This window comes from Cucurbita pepo, chromosome LG01 (assembly GCF_002806865.2).
Source record: "Cucurbita pepo subsp. pepo cultivar mu-cu-16 chromosome LG01, ASM280686v2, whole genome shotgun sequence".
Taxonomy (NCBI): domain Eukaryota; kingdom Viridiplantae; phylum Streptophyta; class Magnoliopsida; order Cucurbitales; family Cucurbitaceae; genus Cucurbita; species Cucurbita pepo.
This window is the reverse complement of record NC_036638.1, coordinates 1,497,201-1,515,801: the sequence shown is the minus strand read 5'-3', so window position 1 is coordinate 1,515,801 and position 18,601 is coordinate 1,497,201. Positions and strand designations below refer to the sequence as shown.

The window sequence follows — 18,601 nt, the reverse complement described above, 5'->3', positions numbered from 1 at the left end:
CACTCTCTCCTACCCATGTATTTATATGTTTCTAGTTATATTAATAATTGTTACATATTTCCCTAGTTGTATTAATAATTATCGCCTTCATCGCCCTGGGGAGGAATCTGAGGAATGCAGGTAAGATTTGAAACAAAAAGTAAAAAGCTTCAAAACTTCATTTAAAAACAGGATTAATTAAAGATTTAGTTGATGAAATTGTTTGTTTGTTATCTAAACTTAGAAAAATATTTAATAGATTCACCAACTCTTAAATTAGTGTTTATTTGATCAATAAGCGTTTAATAAACCCTTAAATTTAATTTCGTGTTGAATTAACATTGAATATTTAATTTTGTATCTAATAAATGTTTGTATTACCATTTTTTATTAAATACAAAATACAAAATTGATTAAATATTTTTAAAGGTGAGAGAAATTAAAAATTAGGCTCCCCCAAATCTAATCTTGTTTTCTAATCTTAAAACAAGACATCTTAAATTTAGATTATAAGATATCTTAAATTTAGACTAAAAAATCAAAATTTGAAAATACCTGTAGACTGCCCACGTATTTCGCGTATAACCAAATACTGTATTTCGAGTATTTCGCGCTCGACACGTCGTTGATAAGCCCTCTCTCCCTGCCCTTGACCAACCCCTTCGTCGATCGGATCCCTCGATAGAACAGGAATTCCTCCAAATTCCTCCAAATTCCGCTCTCTCTTACCTCATTCCACATGGATTTTCATAACCAATCCTAATCCTGATTTGTTCCTTAATGCACGATTCTCCCTAGGGTTCGCTTCCCTTTTCTGTAATTTCAATCCCAAATTTCGCTTCGAATTTGGTCCCGACCTGATTCCACAAGATACCAATCCCATGTCTTCTTTACGATCAACAATATGGGTATTGGTTCTTTGCGCTTTAGCGTTACGTTTCTGTACGAATTTGGGTCGGGCTATGAACCTCCCCTTCACGGCCAACGATGTGCTTCCGGTTCTTCCTCGACAAATATCGTGGCCGGTGCTTAATAATTTCCATTCTGCCGTGGATTTGTTGCCGTCCTATGTTGGGTCTGTGACTCCCAGTAATGGAACAATTGAGTGGAAGGGAGCGTGCTTCTCCACTAACGAAGCTCGGATTGATTTTACGGAAGGCGATAGAGGCTTGGGAGGCGGTCTTCTCCGTCTTAAGGTTTGATCCTTTTGTTCTTTATGGATTGCCATGTTGTTTTTAAAGAATTTCTCGGAGTTTCGGTTGACCTTCAAATTGTTGAATGCAATTTTCTTACATTGGCCTTGGCACGGAGATCCTTAATTTTAACCAACTTCGATTAGTTTGTATACCAAATACTGTTATGGTTTTGATGCTTCGGCCACGTTTTTAGTTGAATTATTAATCGAATTCTATATTCACGAGTAGAAGATTGAGTGCGTTTGTTGTTTATATTAGTGGTTTGTAGAGAGTATTCTCAAGCAAGTTTTTGGGTGGTCATCTACCATAGAATTTAGACTATTTAACGATATGTATAAGCGTGCGAACCTACATTATGACATATATTTCTTTGTTTATTCCTTTCCCCCCCCCCATTTTATAGACATCTGCAGCACACAGCTGGACCTGTATGGATCTATATGTTTTTGCAACACCCTACAGGATTACGTGGGATTACTATTTCTCTGCACGGGAGCATACATTGAATTTTGGGTCATGGGAAGAACCTGCTGAGTTGGAATATGTATGTTTTTGTGTTCTTGTTTCGTTATCAAATGCTCTAATTTGTAGTTGCCTTGCATATTGCTAACCATGACATATGACACTTGAGCAGGTAAAGCAACATGGGATTTCTGTTTTTCTTATGCCGTCCGGGATGATGGGAACAATGCTCTCTTTGGTAGATGTGTTGCCTCTGTTTTCCAATTCCATATGGGGCGAAAATGCCAATTTAGCTTTTCTTAAAAAACATATGGGTGCTACATTTGAAAAGCGATCCCAACCTTGGCAAGCAACTATTAATCCAGATGATGTTCATTCTGGTGATTTTTTAGCAGTGTCAAAAATTCGTGGACGGTGGGGAGGCTTTGAGACATTAGAAAAGTGGGTAACAGGTGCTTTTGCTGGTCATACAGCAGTTTGCTTAAAGGATGAACAGGGTAATCTTTGGGTTGGTGAATCAGGACATGAGAATGAGAAGGTATGCAAGCTTCGTTTGGCCGTTTATTTCAACAAATGCATATGACTATGAAAAAACAAGTTAGTGGATTAGAAATGAAGCTTGAGCTTTTAATTTAAGCGGAGAATTTTCTCATGTGTCTAATAGGGTGAAGAAATTATTGTGGTGATTCCGTGGGATGAGTGGTGGGAGTTGGCACTCAAGGACAACTCTAATCCACAAATAGCCTTGCTTCCGCTGCATCCAGAGATACGTGCAAAATTCAACACTACTGCAGCATGGGAATACGCGCGAAGAATGTCTGGGAAGCCATATGGTTATCATAACATGATTTTTAGCTGGATTGATACCGTAACCGATAACTTTCCTCCACCTCTTGATGCTCACTTGGTAGGTTTTGGTTTTCTTTTCCCGCTGTCATGTTTCTGTTGTAGCAAATGTGCTCATTCATGTTTCAGTGGACTGGGATGAGGATATTATAGTAATGCATTTGTTGGTTATGTGTGTGTATGCATAAATATGTACATACATATCTAAGGACGATGCATGTATGAAGGACCTCTCGTGTAATTTTTCTTGCTGACAAGTTCTCATTTGCAGGTTATTTCTGTCATGTCTATGTGGACTAGATTGCAGCCAGCATATGCTGCGAACATGTGGAATGAGGCTCTGAACAAGCGGCTAGGAACTGAGGTATGTCAGCAATCTTGACACATTAACTGTAGACAAATAAACGATCGAGAAAATTTTCAGCACATCAAATTTAAAGGTAGAAAACTTTCTAGGATTGAATGCCAACCTTTTTACCCCACAAAATTTCACTATTGAAGTGAAAACTAAACATCTTTTATTACTACTATTCAAACCTTTGATACGGTAGTTAATAGTTGATTGCTCTTCCATTGGCTATTAAGAATGAGGAAAAAGGGATCTCATAGAATTTAATTCTTGTTCACAACCCACAATCAATATGAGGCACTTAAGACCACGGTGGGTTGGTGTAAAGGTCAATAAGAGTCGATCTAAATACTATAAGGGTAAAGGATTTTGAGGGAACGAGTTCTGGGAGGCTTAGGCAAATGTATCAGGAGAACTGTTTGTAATTAGAGTGGCTCTATTCCCTTATTTTATGGATAGCTTGAAAGTGGCTCTATTTTGCAATATTCGAATGTTAATTATTTACTCTTAGTATGTGTTTGACATGCCTTTAAAGGGTTTTAAATTAAAGCACTTATGTATTAAGTATTTTTTTTTTCTTAAGAACAACAAATGTGGGATCGGGATTTGAACCTTTAAACTTATGCCTTAACCATTGAGATATACTACAAAAAAAATTTAAAAGTGCTTTTGATCTGTTTTTCTAGTTTTTGTACCATTTTTTACAATTGAAAGTTTTGAAACGCATTTAATTGTTAAAAAACACATTAAAAAAATCTGATAGACAATGCTAATGTTTTAGAGAAACATTATTAATCATTTATAAACACATAATAAGTCGCGTCAAACACTCACATAGATGAACTGAAGGATGGGGAAAGAATCTTCACAGGTTTGTAGGTGGAAATCTTCATTTGAGATGGGCTTGGGGTTTTGGGACATTAACTAGTTTCTCCTTTTTTTTTCCTTTCTTTTTTTAAGTAAAACAAACGTGGGGGTGATAGATTGACCTTCATCTCAAGCAAGTAGCAAGGTAATAGATATCTTTATTTATAGAGTTATGCTCTGACATGAAAATAAAATTTCTTAGTGGTTTAGACATTTAGTTTTTGGGACGAGGGATTCATTGCACATCCTATCTCTATCCTCAATCAAGCATAAATTATCTATAAAATTTACTATTTAAACTACCATGGAATAAATTATCCTGAATGCTACTCTGTTCAACTGCTTGAATACCCTTCATCACATTGTGGGTACCAGCTCGAAATATTTTAAAAATAGATCGGTGCATGATGGACCTTATTGAAGCTTGAGAACTTCTTTGATTAATGGTTGATGGACAAATGTTTTTCTAGAAATGCCTTAAGCACGAACACAATATTGTTCTCTAGGGTTCTCTTTGGAAATCCATATGCATGGTGATACGAAGCACAAAGGATCATGAAAATTTGACTGAAATCTGTTTTAGCTTCACATTTCTATCTGATTATTCTAGTTCTTCATTTATCATCCGAACTTTTACAAAATAATCCTCCAAATTTACCTGTTTTTCTTTTCATATTTCAGAACTGTACAGAGCATTTGTTGTCCTCTAAAGTTCTGTATGAAAGCATCTCATTCGTATATGATAACTTAGATTATGAAACTTCTTGTTTTCCTTTTAGGATTTGGACTTGCATGACATTCTAGTCGAGACTGAAAAGCGAGGAATTCCTTTTGACGTACTGCTTACAATTCCGGAACAAGATGAATGGGTCTACAGTGATGGGACATCTACAACATGTGTTGCCTTTATCCTTGCAATGTACAAGGAGGCTGGAGTATTTGGTCCTATATCCAGCTCCATTCAAGTAACAGAGTTCACTGTATGACTCAAAATTCTTGAACATGTTTCATAGTTAATGATCTTGCCTCTTCTTCCATAGCATTTTTTATCATTGAATTTGGCTGTTCTGCAGATTCGGGATGCATATATGCTAAGGATTTTTGAGGACAACCAAACAAACCTGCCAAGTTGGTGCAACAATGAAAGTGATAATCTTCCCTTTTGCCAGATTCTTGGTGAGTACAAAATGGAACTTCCTGAGTACAATACCTTGAAACCTTACGCCAATATGAATGAAAATTGCCCCTCCCTGCCTCCTACATACGATCGTCCCATTCGATGTTAAGCCTGGCTTTGGCCTACATGTTGGCGAAGGCTGTCGATTCAATTCTTTACGACGATTGTATAAACCATGGCAACTAAGTCTGAGATTGTACGTGGACGAAAAGTGTTTCAAACCTTCTTTTATCTGCAGCAGCTAGTTTCCCACTGGAGATTCTCTGTATTTGTACATAATTTTAGAAGACATGTTGTGGTATTTAAAAGACTGGGTGCTGATTCATTTCTGGTTCACACAATCTCAGAATGTTATGCCCATTCATCCAGTGAAATTTGATCGTTGCTCTTTCAAATTTGTGAATGTTCCCATCATTTGTCTTGAATGTTGCTGTATTTGGCACAGCAGCCACTTGAAACTTGCCTTGATTTTTACTTCCTTTTTCCAAGGTTCAAAACATCTTGGTTTCGTATCCAAATCAAATTCTTTTTGCTTTAATTTCCACTTTATTAGATTAAACTTCCTAATTGCACGATTTTGAAGTAAAGTTCACATTAATTGGTCGCTATTTGGAGTTGGTTGCACAGTTCAGCCATCCTAATATTGAATAGACGACTAAAGCAACTTGCAAGAATATTCAACCATGTTCGTGTGCAGGAAATTTGACCACTCGTCGCCACCTTAAGTACCTTGCAGACTTAATTTGAACAAAATTTCAAATAGCCTATTCACAAAACCAATCTTACAATTCGATTTTTCTGGGAAATTCCCACTGAAAGCTTGATTTTCCCAGCCATAGAATAGTCTGAAACGTTGGGTTCTGGGAAATGGAAGATTAAAGACGAGAAATTGCATGGAAAGAGGAATGATTCATAAGTGAAATTCTGTTCAATCATTCATAAAAAGGAAAAAAACACAAAGTTATTGACTGTCGAGTAGACCAAACCAGACCAGAGAGGCTTCCAGCCACCCTCCATTTCCCTGCCTTTGTCCTAACTTCGGTGACTTTAAGGATCATGAAGGTTGAAAAACTTAACCCCAAATCTCTCTATCTTACGTCTGACCACAACATCAACAACCCAAAATCTGAAATTTGTCCGTTTTGACCCGTATTGTTGTTAGCCTCAAGATTTTTAAAATGTGTCTAGTAGGGACAGGACTGAAAACATCTTGGTGTGAAAACACTAGTAAACACGTTATAAAATCGATTCTTTTGGGATAAGTCCATAGGGAAGGAAGGAGGTGGGTAGGGTCTAGATATGATCTTTAAAAACAAAACCCACATTGTAAATGCGATGAAAATGAAAAATGAGCAAAAAAAGAAAACAAGAACAAAAAGAATTCAATAAATGAGGGCGACCCACCATATTGAAGACCCATTTTCATTTATGTCTCTTATTTCATTCATTTTTAATACTCCACATGTTCCGATACTTAAATTCTCGATGACAGTACGCCTTGTTGGAAACACTTTTCTCCAAAAGTAGGCGTTTTTTGAGATAGAAAGTGTATGGTGGAGAAAAAAGAAGTCCTCCAATGGTGGGAGAGGGTGTGGTTACACACACATACCCTACAAAGTGGGGTCCTTACAAAAACATATGCCCATCCAAAGTTACAGCTTTGTGTCACTCATTCTATGAAGATATGCCCAAATCTTATTTTGGACCCTTTCTTTTTCATTGTGTTTTTTTTATTGCTTTTGTAAGTATATATATATATATATGCTTACATCATTCCCCACTTCTTAATATTCCTTTCTTTGCCTTTGGCTGCTTCTCTCTTTCACTGTTCTATACTTTGGTCAACATTCATCAATGCTAATCCTTTACTATTCTCTTATATACTGTTTAAGATGGGACTTCTAGCAACCAAAAGGAGTTTGCTTTACCAAAACTTCCAATATCTTTCCTAAAATTGTTAGAATATTTTATGAAAAGTTGTTTAGTTACTGTTTTTTATCCAATAATTCTATACATTTCTATGTTTTGAAACGAAAGGGAAAGTACCGAATAGAATAATGGTTTGAAAACAATCTCTCGAATCAACACTCTAGTTGTGAGATCCCACGTTGATTGGAGAAGAGAATGAAACATTCTTATAAGGGTGTGGAAATCTCTCTCTACCGGACACGTTTAGAAGCCATGAGGGGAAGCTTGGAAGGGAAAATCCAAAGAGGACGATATATGCTAATGATGGGGTTTGAGCTGTTACAAATAGTATCAAAGCTGGACACGGGGCGATGTGCCAGTAACGAGGCTGAACCCTGAAGAGGGTAGACACTAGATGGTGTGCCAGTGAGGACGTTGGGTTTCGAAGGGGGTGGCTAGTGAGGAGGCTGAACCCCAAAGGGGTAGACACCAGACGGTGTGCCAGTGAGAACGCTGGGTCTCAAAGAAGGGTGGATTGACGAGTCCCACATCGATTGGAGAGGGGAACTGAGTTGATTGAAGAAGGGAACGAGTGTCAGCGACGACGCTGGACCATGAAAGGGAGTGGAGTGTGAGATCTGACATCGGTTGAAGAGGGAACAAAACATTTGTTATAAGGGTGTGAAAACCTCTCTCTAGCAGATGCTTTTAAAAATCTCGAGAGAGAGAGAGGAGCCCAAAAGAGAAAACATAAAGAAAACATATGCTAGTGGTGTACTTGAGCTCCCGCACTCACTAGAATCAAACGAAACTATTACTACGGCGGGTTTTGGTTATCCATTAAGGCAGCTATCTTTCCATGAAGCTGATTACATCCCCACTTTCTTTGACATTTCGTGTATGTAGCCTTTTCCAATATCAATTAGTTAAATACCAATTAGTAAATTATGAACCTAATCTTCTCTTTCAAGCATTCCAATCTTTGTTTTACTTAAACAATACCCATAATTATTGCTCCCTAAAATAATAACATCAATTCCCTCTCTTTTTTCGTTCAAGTGCGTATCTATAAAACAAATGTGAACCACGAAATTTCTATGCATATCCATTACTATATTCAAAACCCATTTCAAACTAAAAAAATATCACCTTTATGTTGTAACCCATTTCCAAATTTCACTATATATTTTCCACAAAATCTCTCTTTCTCTCTACAACACCACAATGGGAAAGAAGTCGTCGAGCTATAATTTGGAAGAACACGAAAGTGGGTTATTTTCTTCAACCTCTAATGTTGAAAAAAAAGTAAAACTTTTTGGATTTGAGCTAAACCCATCAAACAACCATGAACTTGGATCAAGTTGTTGCTTGAATGGCGAAGGCGATGAGAGTGTAAACTCTTCAACAACGGTCTGTTTTGAAAGAGCAGAGCCCAAATTTGAGTGCCAATATTGTTTGAAGGAGTTTAGAAATTCTCAAGCTTTGGGAGGCCATCAAAATGCCCACAAGAAAGAGAGGCTGAAGAAGAAGAAGGAGAAGATGGAGCTTCAAGCTACAAATGCTTCCCTCACTTATCTTCTCTACACTCATAATTCTTCGCACATTACTTTCACTCAAAACGGCGCTAAGTTTATCCATTTCGATGGTTCTGCGCCGCCGCCCGACAAGGCTGTCGGTTATGTGTCTTCCTCTTCTTCTTCTTCTTGTTTGCCTGTTTCTAATGATCATAGGCGTTCTTCTAAGTCTTTGGATCTTCACCTTGGTTTCAATTGATTATGTGTTCTTAATTTTGCTCCTAATTTTGTAGCAATCCAAGCACTATGTTAAGCCAATCAATACATCTCTTTTGGTTGAATTATTACGTCACTATCACAATAAATTATGATCTAGTGTTCATTATATTATGATTTGATATTGATTTAAATAATATAGATGGTGTATTATGTATGTATATAATCCAATTATAAATAGATTCTTCAATTTTAATCTTCATTAGTACCAATTTTTTTTTTTTTTTTAAATACTTCAGTACTATTAATATTTACCCGTAGTAGAAATTGTCATTTTTTTTTTAGGCTTTTCGGCTTCTCCTTAAGATTTTAAAATGAATATTAATACCCACACCTAATATATATGATTATGTCTGGACTTTCTCTTTCCCGCTTCCTCTCAAGTTTTTAAAACATGTCTACTAATGATGGAATGTTTCGTTCCATCTCACAATCTACTCCCTTTCGAGACTAGCGTTCTCGCTGGCGTACTGTGTTTAGCTCTGATATCATTTATAATAGTTAACAAATATTGTTATTTTTGGGCTTTTCCTTCCGAGGTTCCCTTTTAAAACGTGTCTACCAAAGAGAGGTTTCTATGCCTTTGTAAGGAATATTTGGTTGCCCTCTCCAACTGATCGTAGGATTTCACAAAAATATTTTAAAACGTTTTTAACGTTAGTGTCCTTAGAATTGAAAAAGAGGTATAAATAGATGGTTTCGTCAGTAACAACTTTATTAATAATTATTAATGAAAATTTTAAAATTTTAAAAATATTTTGAAATAAAATACTATGACAATATACTATTAAATTTTTTAAAAATTTAAGAATATTTTTTAAACAAATATTAATTTAACCTAAGATAGGTATTTATTTTAGTAACATAAAATGCGTATACGTGGTATAATATATAGTTGGGCTAAATTGTATTTTAAAGCATATGATGACGTGTTTGTGTTAGGTTTAATGGAGAAGAGTAATCATTAATTAGAAGTCTCATCCATGGTTCCCATAATGCATCATTAATTAATTAATTAATCCTAAAAATCAGTCAATCCAAATCAATTAATATCATTTAAATTATTCAAGGGCATTTGACTGTTCATCAACTTGGACTTTTTTTTTTTATATAATTTATTTCTTTATACTATTGACATAAAAATAAAATAAAAATCAATAATTAAGGATATGATATAATATATTCTAAACCATGATAAATTTATTAATGCAAGATTATATATTAATTAGTTATTTTTCAATGTTCTAGAAAGAATAATCAAATATATTATTTTCTTTCATATATATTTTGTTTATTCCAGTATGGGGCGCCCGTAGCAAAAGTGGAGTGGCAGAATAAGTTGGTTTTGGGCTTGGGCCTATTGGGCTTTTTAGCCATGGACGGCCCTGCAACATGTGGGCCACTTCAGCTAAATCCACCTTAAAATTCATGAGTTTCACGTGCAGACACTGACCAAATCCAAACCGAACCAAACCAAACCAAACCACGCAACTCGTGACAAAATTATCAAAAGCATTCATTTTTGGTCCTCACACCTGTGGTGGCCGTATCAAATTCTGTTCGGTCTCATCCAAAATTTTCCATTAAAAAACTAAATTTAATTTATGTTTATGTATTGGTTAAATTACAAATTTTAATATTTTTTTATTAAAAAAAAAGAACAGATCCTTTGAATTTTGTATTGAAATTTGGAAGTTTAAAATTTATTAGGAAGTTGAGAAGTTACTTAAATTTGTTGTTTTGTTTTTAGTTAAATATGGTTGGAAGGTTTTGATTGGCTACATTTAATTTTATTTCATTTTTGATTTTATTTGAATCGAGTTCGTCGAGTCAAAGGAACACGAGACACTGTTCATGAATTTGGTACAAATAGATGTTGGTTTCGCTTCATTATTAATTCCTCAACGATATGGAGCTTCTGTACTTCCTCATAATCATCTCCATTTTTAAGCTTGAAGCTCCTGTCCATGGAACAATCTCGAGCTCCGTTCAAACCAGTCAAAATTCTTCACTCCGACACCAAATTCTGGAGCTTGCCAATGATCCCATTACTTCAAATTGGATGAAGACGATAAGGAGAAAAATCCACGAGAACCCAGAGCTTGCTTATGAAGAATTTGAAACCAGTCGTCTTATTCGACAGGAGCTTGACAATCTCGGCGTTTCTTATCGATGGCCGGTCGCCGGTACCGGCATAGTGGCTTCAGTCGGTTCTGGGTCTCCTCCATTTGTTGCTCTAAGAGCAGATATGGATGCTTTGCCAATCGAGGTCGGATTTGGTTCATTTCATATTTCTTATTTCCCCGCTATTGATGACCGACTATCTTCTGTTCGATGAAATGCCCAAACGAACTTAATCGGTTCTTCTTTATCTTCATTTTTAGATTCGGCTTAATGGGTATCTAAAATGAAAACAGGTTTGTTTTTCTTAATGGATTTGATATTAGGAATTGGTGGAATGGGAGCATAAGAGCAAAGTGAAGGGGAAAATGCATGCTTGTAGTCATGATGCTCATGTTGCTATGCTTCTTGGCGCTACTAAAATTCTGCATCAACTGCGAGAGAAACTGCAGGTTCTCTAAGTACATTGCAAGTTCTTCCCAGTTCCAATAACATTCTGATTAATCTGTTTAGAAAGAAGATGATCATGACTTAAACTGTTTATGTATATGTCCTCTTCAATGCAGGGCACTGTTGTTCTTATATTTCAGCCAGCGGAGGAGAGGGGAGGAGGAGCTAAAGACATGATAAAAGAAGGCGTCCTTGATGGTGTAGAAACTATATTGGGGCTGCACGTTATGCATAGATATCCGGTCGGCGTTGTCGCTTCACGTCCCGGAGAGTTTCTTGCCGGGTGTGGAAGCTTCAAAGCTAAGATAAAGGGGAGAGGGGGTCATGCTGCAATTCCACACCATTCAATCGATCCTGTTTTGGCAGCTTCAACAGCTATCGTTAGTCTGCAAAACATAGTCTCAAGAGAGATAGACCCTTTAGATCCCCAGGTACTTTCTTTCAGATGAACTCTTGGCTGATCTGATTATACAAACAAGATAATTTCTTTCATATCATCTTAAAGGAGAGTGTTGAAAATTGCAGGTGGTTTCTGTGGCCATGGTTCAAGCAGGAACTGCACTCAATGTCATCCCGGACTCGGTCACCATTGCTGGAACTTTCAGAGCATTCGGCAAGAAGAGCTTCAATGCTCTCAGAGATAGGATAGAAGAGGTAACCCCCTGTACAGGTTCTTATACAGAACAGATGAATTTTCACTACACCTTGTGACTATTCATTTCTTGTGGCAGATCATAAACGGGCAGGCAGCGGTGCATCGATGCACGGTGGAGATTGATTTCCTAGGAAAGGAACATCCGACGATTCCTCCGACTATAAACAACGAGAAAATGTACGATCACGCTCGACGTGTCTCGATTGAGATTGTAGGAAAAGAGAACACAAAGGTATCTCCAAACTTCATGGGAAGTGAAGATTTTGCTTTCTTTTCAGACAGAGTGCCGGGATCGTTCGTATTTCTAGGCACATATAATGAGAGAATTGGAGCTATATATCCTCCACACAGCCCTCACTTTAAGATTGATGAAAATGTGCTTCCTATTGGCGCAGCAATTCATGCAGCATTTGCATATTCTTATCTCTTGAATTCATCATCAACCTCAGTCTTACTGTGACCACTGAATAATCTTCAGTCCCTCTGTTCTAATTCTATTGAAGAATCTCTTTCGAGTTCATCGACGTTTCGAGATTGTTTTTAATTAAGAAGAAAGTCTTGGATTCGTTTGTTGTTGTTCCAAACAAGTCGGCTGGACTGTTGAATATTATTATAACATGTAAAAGGGAAACCCAATAAACAAAGCCTGATTAGAATCAGGTGAAGAGGAGAGGGATAACAACATCCATAGAGAAAACAACACCAAGAAGACAACAGAAAAGAAAGAGAGCTATGGAATATATAACATGTCAGATTCTGTCCTTGACAATGAACATGGTAAGAAGGATAAGCAGGAGTCCAGGCACGGACGACGGACTGGTGAAGCTGGCATAGGAGCCGGGCGATGTCGGTGGTGATGGGTTCGGGGGCATGTCCATGCCCGGCATAGAATTATCTGCTGCAACTAATGTGAACAGAAGAGCAAAAGAGGCTGCTAAGGCTGTGAATATGAGGTTATTAGCCATATGTATAAGTGTGGGATAGATTTTGTAAGTTTGTTGTTGCTTATTTCTGTGTATATATACTGAAAATTTGGTGATTGGAGCTCTTAGAAGTTGTAACTTTCTGCACTGCCTTTTTATTTTTTGTTCGTTATAGACGAGAAACTTAGTGACGATGAATCCTATTGCTCAAGTTGTTCACAGCTGTTAAAAAAAATTATTATTATTAGTTTTAGACGGAACCTATTGTCAACAGCGACTCCATGGCCCAATGGATAAGGCGCTGGTCTACGAAACCAGAGATTCTGGGTTCGATCCCCAGTGGAGTCGTTTTGCTTTTTTTTTCAAAACCTCTTTATTCTGTGAAATCCTAAAGCATCGAAATTTATTTCTGGGTTTTAGGGTTTAAGGTAAAATCCTTCTGCAGCAATGATATCAAGCGAAAGGGCCTTGCTGAATCTGATTAGCGGTCCACATGGGCCTCATTTTGGACACTTGTCAATTGATACGCCAATCACCATTGCAATCTTGGACACGTGTCTTATCAAATGGTCAATCATAGTACATAATACACAAGAAGACCACAGTCTCGTGCAGAGGAAGCTTTAATGGCGCCAAAGCGAAGCAAGAGCCAAAATCTCCTTCAGGATCCACATGGAATGTTCGCAGGGATGGTTGTCCTTTTAATCGAAAAGGGGGTGCAGGCTCGCCGGTTGCAGGTTTTACATTTTTATGATCTTTCTCTGCAACTTTGTGTTTCAAATGAATTTAAAGTCGTTATTTGGGTTTTGGTTTCGTGGTTGAAGATTTGGAAACAGAAGTTGGTCCAAATGGGTGCTTGTATTGAGGATCGTTTGTCGAAAAGGGTCAGCCATATATTTGCTGCGACCTCGGACGCTCTTCTGCAAAAACTGGACGGTGAGCGTTTGGCACGCTTTGAAGGGGTGAGTCCTGCGTTTCTTGCTAATTACACATGTATATTCGTATGTGGGTTCTGACAATGATGAACTTTGGGGCGATCGCTCGTGAATGGTTATTGAATTAGGCTAATTACTACACATTTTCAGAAGGTTCTCTCATACGAGTGGCTAGAAGACAGCTTACGTTCAGGGGAGAGGGCATCAGAGGATTTGTACACTGTAAAAGTGGGTTTAGATGGGGAAAATGGAAGAGATGAGCCGCAGCCGTCTATTTCCAAAAAACTAAAACTGTCTCCCAACAATTCGGAAGAAGGAAGTGTTGAAAGTGGAGGAGATTCAAATGCTCCAACCCTTGTAACAAAGACTGCTACAGATCAAACAGTGACTAACCCAAGAACTTCTGATTCTCTTAATAGCAATGTAAGTTTCTTTTCTAACAGTTCTGAAATGTGTTTGCTCACCAGTTCATGAATTAGGAATGTTTTTTTCTGTAAATATGTGGCTTGATCATGGAAGTCTTTAAAAGTAATTTCCAGTTCTTCTTAAACTGCTCATATCTGAATGAATCATTTTGTTCTAAGAAGGTGAAACTTGTGCAGACATCTATGTCATACAGTCCACCGGATCTGAATAAAAACATAACTGAGATTTTTGGAAAACTTATCAACATATACAGAGGTGAGAGTGACGTTTTTTCGGACTAATTGAGTGCTCGTGTTTCCACGCCTGGTTTCTAATGGCTTGTCTTCTTTGTATTTTAAGCATTGGGTGATGAACGAAGGTCATTTAGCTACTACAAGGCAATTCCAGTAATTGAGAAGCTACCCTTTAAAATTGAGAGCATTGATCAGGTCAAACACCTGCCAGCAATAGGAAAATCGTTGCAGGATCATGTGAGTGTAGTAGCATAACGACTGTAGTTCCGAATTTGAATTTTCAACTAACTTCTTTCTCTTTTGAGGTGGTGTGTTATGTTACCTGCAATCAATCTGCTTGTTCATAGTATCATTTCCCATTGAATTGTGTGTTAGGGCTGGCCTGTTTTGGCTAGGTTCTTTCTGGACTTGAGATTGCTTCCGACCTCTGCAGGACTTCATTGGAAATCCATCTCGGCATGGGGGAGGACAGGACATGTCCTTGATATCATAGTCCTAAATGCTTTGCAATTTGTATATGGATTGATTATAGAAAGATTGTGCATTGTCTTGCAGATTCAAGAGATATCGACGACAGGAAAGTTATCGAAGTTGGAGCACTTTGAAACAGATGAAAAGGTGGTTGCAGATCTCTTAAGAAAACCTTAGACGTTCCACGTAGATAAATATCATCGATCTGCATTTACATATTTATCTTTCGATGTAGTGATGATCGATTCGTTTACTATCTTTCTCCTTGTTTACTTATCATATTGTAGTTTTAACCATTGTAGGTCCACACAATCTCACTTTTTGGGGAAGTATGGGGTATTGGACCAGCCACGGCTCTGCGATTATACGACAAAGGATGTAGAACCCTTGATGACTTGCAGAAGGAGTCGTTAACCCATGCGCAGAAAATAGGGTTGAAATATTTTGATGATATTAAACAGAGAATTCCTCGCAACGAGGTCGGCTGCTTTACTCTTGCGGTTTTTGCAACGTTAGCTTATGTTTCGGGTAAATGTGTTCTTGGATTTCTGAAGTCCATCTGATTTGATAGGTTCAGGACATGGAGAGTCTTCTTAAGAAGGCTGGGGAAGATGTTTTGCCAGGGGTGAGAATTGAAACACCTCCTTACATACTCATACTCGATCTAATAAATTTGGTTGTTAATTGATATTCATGGTGCTTGTTCTTTCAGGTTCTTATTGTCTGTGGAGGATCATTTCGGCGAGGGAAGTCGTCGTGTGGAGATATGGACATTGTAATCACACATCCCGATGGGAAAAGGTTTCAAGCCCCTAGCCTTAATCACTTCTGTATTATTACTCTTGAATGTCGTTTGAGATCTTGATGTGAGATCCCACATCAGTTGGAGAGGAGAACGAAACATTCTTTATAAGGGTATGGAAACCTCTCTCTAGCATACGCGTTTTAAAAACCTTGAGGGGAACCCCAAAAGGGAATGCCCAAATATCTGCTAGCGGTGAGCTTGGGGTGTTACACGAAACACCTTCTTATTATTAATAGTTCCTTGAGAGTTATTTTGTCTGTAATTTTAGCCATAGAGGTTTTCTACAAAGATACGTTAAGCATTTAAAGGATATGAAGTTTCTAAGGGAGGATCTGATATTCAGCACGCACAGTGAGGAGGTCAAATTACCCATTTCTCTCTGTTTATCAGTTTATGGCTACAAGATGCAATGATATGCTTTTCTCAATCCCTTTATATATATGCATTGTGAAACGATAAACAGGGAACAGATTCTGGTGTCGACACATATTTTGGCCTCTGCACGTATCCGGGAAGAGAATTGCGACACCGAATAGATCTGAAGGCACGAGTCCTCTCGTTTCTAATCTGCTCTTTCTTTGGTCACTTCTCGTTTAGAATAGAATGGTAACTTTGAAATAGGTTGTTAGAAAAGTGGTGATAGAATAGAACCTAGTTCGTTTATGGTAGATTCGATTCGACCGATAACCATTATGGGTTGACCCAGACACTCACGGATATTAAAAACCTATGCATTCGACTCTTGCAGGTGTATCCAAGAGACATATATGCATTTGGATTGCTTGCATGGACGGGAAACGATGTACTAAACAGGAGGTATGCTGTTTCTGTGCGTTTTCAAATAGTTTTTCGAGTTGAAAAGTGCAATGCCGTTATGCATGTTAGACGAACACGACTCTCCACAATAGTATGATATTGTCCACTTTAAGCATAAGCTCTCATGGTTTTGTTTTGGGCTTCTCCAAAAGTCTTCATATCAATGGAGAGAGTGTTCTTTGTTTATAAACCCATGATCATTCCATTCCTAAATTAGCCGACGTGGGACTTTCATCATCCAACAATGCATACAGGCTGAGATTAGTAGCGGAATCAAAAGGATTTAGGATGGATGATACTGGGCTGTATCCAGCTACCCAAGGATCTGGTGGTAAAAGGGTAATTAACTAATTGCCTTAGTTCAAAGACATATGGCCTTAAAATATAGGGCTGTCCCTCACTTACTCCATTGATGGTGATTATGCTTACAGGGTGCAAAAGGTAGTGCAAGTTTGAAGTTCGATACAGAAAAGGACATTTTCGAGTTCCTCGGGTTTCCATGGCTGGAACCCCAGCAAAGGAATATATGACTACTCTCTTCTTTTAATGTACATTATAACAACTGTTTGTTCATATATATATATATATAATAAGAATCACTAGAGGAAGGGGTTGAACCTTCGACCTTGTGGTTAACAGCCACACGCTCTAACCAAGTGAGCTACTCCAGCTGATAATTGAGCTTAAATCTGGGCCCAAGAAACTGAGTTACAGTACGGTTGATTTGATTAATAAAATGGGAGCATCCCACACGCAATAAAGACAAAGAAGGAGGGTCTTATTAGGTAAGATGAGGCTTTCAAAGAGAGCGTCCCATAAAAACAATTAACAAAACCCATAATCTTTATTTCCTTGTCACTTGAATAAACTAGGAGTGTTGAAAATGTAGCTGAATCGACACCCCATTTTGTCAAGTTAAATGATTGTAATCCCACAAATTTCTCCTCTCCTTGACTTGCATTTCTATTATTTGAAGTTAGGGGTGAACGGTTTGGTTCGGTCCAAATCGAGTACCAACCCGAAAGTAAACTAATATATTACCCATATGTTCTGTAAGTTCGGTCTAATCCATTAATAAATTTTAAGGTTATTTTTGAAACACTAGGAAGATTTTTTGTTTTTTTATTTTGAAAGTTATTTTTTTAGATAAATATAATGGTATTTTTAGTAATTTAGTTTTATTATTAATTTTAAGATGGATGGAATTAAAACATATTTAAAAGTATTTAAAGCTAAAATAAAATTATTTGTTGGTCAGCTTTGGCAGCTTGGTTTTGGTAAATTTCTTAATCCCAACAGAATTGGATCGCCATCGCCATACCCACTTAAAATCAAATAAAATATATTTTGGTAAAAGCAAAGCTCCAAAGTATAGAGACAAAAGCCGCCTTCCCTTTCCTTTTTCCCCTTTTCTAATTTCATAATATTACAATATTTTTGCTTTTCTCTATTCTTAATTAATAATACTTTAAGTTTATATTTCATTTAACTATTTTTTTTTTATATCTTTAATCATTTATTTCTATTTATAAAACTTTCACATACGATGTTAATGGATTGAGTTGGGTCGGGTTTGGACATTTTATTATTTCCAACTTAATCAAACTATAAAAATTTTAAATTAACAATAAATTCGGGTTAATTCGATTCAACTCAATCTAGTTCATGAATCAATGGGTTATTTTATTGAGGGAAGAAAATAGGAAATGGTAATAATGATTAAACATAAATATTATTTCAATGGGTTAATGATAATATAATAAATTTATGGAATGGATATTAATTAAGCCTAGGTAGCATATATAGAACCTTATTATACCAATACCAACGGAGTTTCACCTAACTTTATAGAGCCAATCATCATGATTTGCACTAAAGATATATTAATTAATACATACCCTAAGTTTGACACAACACGTTGTATTTTTTCTAATTTTTATTATTTGGATATCTCAATCTATCTCACCGACCATAATCGAAATAAAACGGGCCCGACTCCAACTATTGCATCTTTTCATCAAAGTTTAGTTAAATTATACATATTGTAAACCTCTAAAATTATTTAAAATGAAAATAAGGGAAGAGAAGAACTGAATGAGGATAGAAATTTCGAGCTACGACGTTGAGACACGATAAGAATGTCACGATGCTCACTCTACAACCCTCATGCCACAAATTGTGCATCGAGGGCG

At 37.0% G+C, this 18,601-nt stretch overlaps 4 protein-coding genes and 2 non-coding genes across 12 annotated transcripts; 5 read left to right on the top strand and 1 right to left on the bottom strand.

Annotated features, from left to right (window-relative positions):
* The first annotated feature begins 625 nt into the window (after positions 1-625).
* On the top strand, positions 626-5,287 carry LOC111803194. The gene is made up of 7 exons (XM_023687492.1): positions 626-1,175; positions 1,579-1,719; positions 1,810-2,175; positions 2,302-2,544; positions 2,755-2,847; positions 4,479-4,679; positions 4,773-5,287. The coding sequence occupies exons 1-7, from the start codon at positions 861-863 to the stop codon at positions 4,983-4,985; spliced, it is 1,572 nt and encodes a 523-aa protein (XP_023543260.1). The 5' UTR covers positions 626-860; the 3' UTR covers positions 4,986-5,287.
* Positions 5,288-7,990: 2,703 nt separating this feature from the next.
* LOC111780455 (zinc finger protein 5-like) lies at positions 7,991-8,630 on the top strand. The gene has a single exon (XM_023660877.1). The coding sequence runs from the start codon at positions 8,009-8,011 to the stop codon at positions 8,555-8,557; it is 549 nt and encodes a 182-aa protein (XP_023516645.1). The 5' UTR covers positions 7,991-8,008; the 3' UTR covers positions 8,558-8,630.
* Positions 8,631-10,403: 1,773 nt separating this feature from the next.
* Positions 10,404-12,861, top strand: LOC111790634 (IAA-amino acid hydrolase ILR1-like 1). Its single transcript, XM_023671626.1, has 5 exons — positions 10,404-10,843; positions 11,022-11,147; positions 11,262-11,576; positions 11,671-11,799; positions 11,877-12,861. Exons 1-5 carry the CDS (start codon positions 10,484-10,486, stop codon positions 12,258-12,260), a joined length of 1,314 nt encoding a protein of 437 aa, XP_023527394.1. The 5' UTR covers positions 10,404-10,483; the 3' UTR covers positions 12,261-12,861.
* Positions 12,862-12,998: 137 nt separating this feature from the next.
* Positions 12,999-13,071, top strand: TRNAR-ACG. Its single transcript has one exon. It is a non-coding gene; the product is annotated as a tRNA-Arg (tRNA).
* A 54-nt stretch (positions 13,072-13,125) lies between these two features.
* LOC111788101 (DNA polymerase lambda) lies at positions 13,126-17,061 on the top strand. 7 transcript variants are annotated; one of them, XM_023668418.1, is made up of 14 exons: positions 13,129-13,460; positions 13,548-13,685; positions 13,812-14,081; positions 14,246-14,339; positions 14,424-14,554; positions 14,873-14,935; positions 15,091-15,267; positions 15,360-15,413; positions 15,501-15,589; positions 15,862-15,952; positions 16,057-16,137; positions 16,342-16,409; positions 16,664-16,748; positions 16,841-17,061. In XM_023668418.1, exons 1-14 carry the CDS (start codon positions 13,350-13,352, stop codon positions 16,937-16,939), a joined length of 1,551 nt encoding a protein of 516 aa, XP_023524186.1. In that variant the 5' UTR covers positions 13,129-13,349; the 3' UTR covers positions 16,940-17,061. The 7 variants fall into 7 exon arrangements, 5 of the variants coding, with proteins under 5 accessions (XP_023524349.1, XP_023524448.1, XP_023524186.1 ...); XR_002814125.1 differs by having other exon boundaries at positions 13,130-13,460; positions 13,809-14,081; positions 16,627-16,748; XM_023668333.1 differs by having other exon boundaries at positions 13,131-13,460; positions 13,809-14,081.
* On the bottom strand, positions 17,007-17,080 carry TRNAN-GUU. Its single transcript has one exon. It is a non-coding gene; the product is annotated as a tRNA-Asn (tRNA).
* Positions 17,081-18,601: the final 1,521 nt, after the last annotated feature.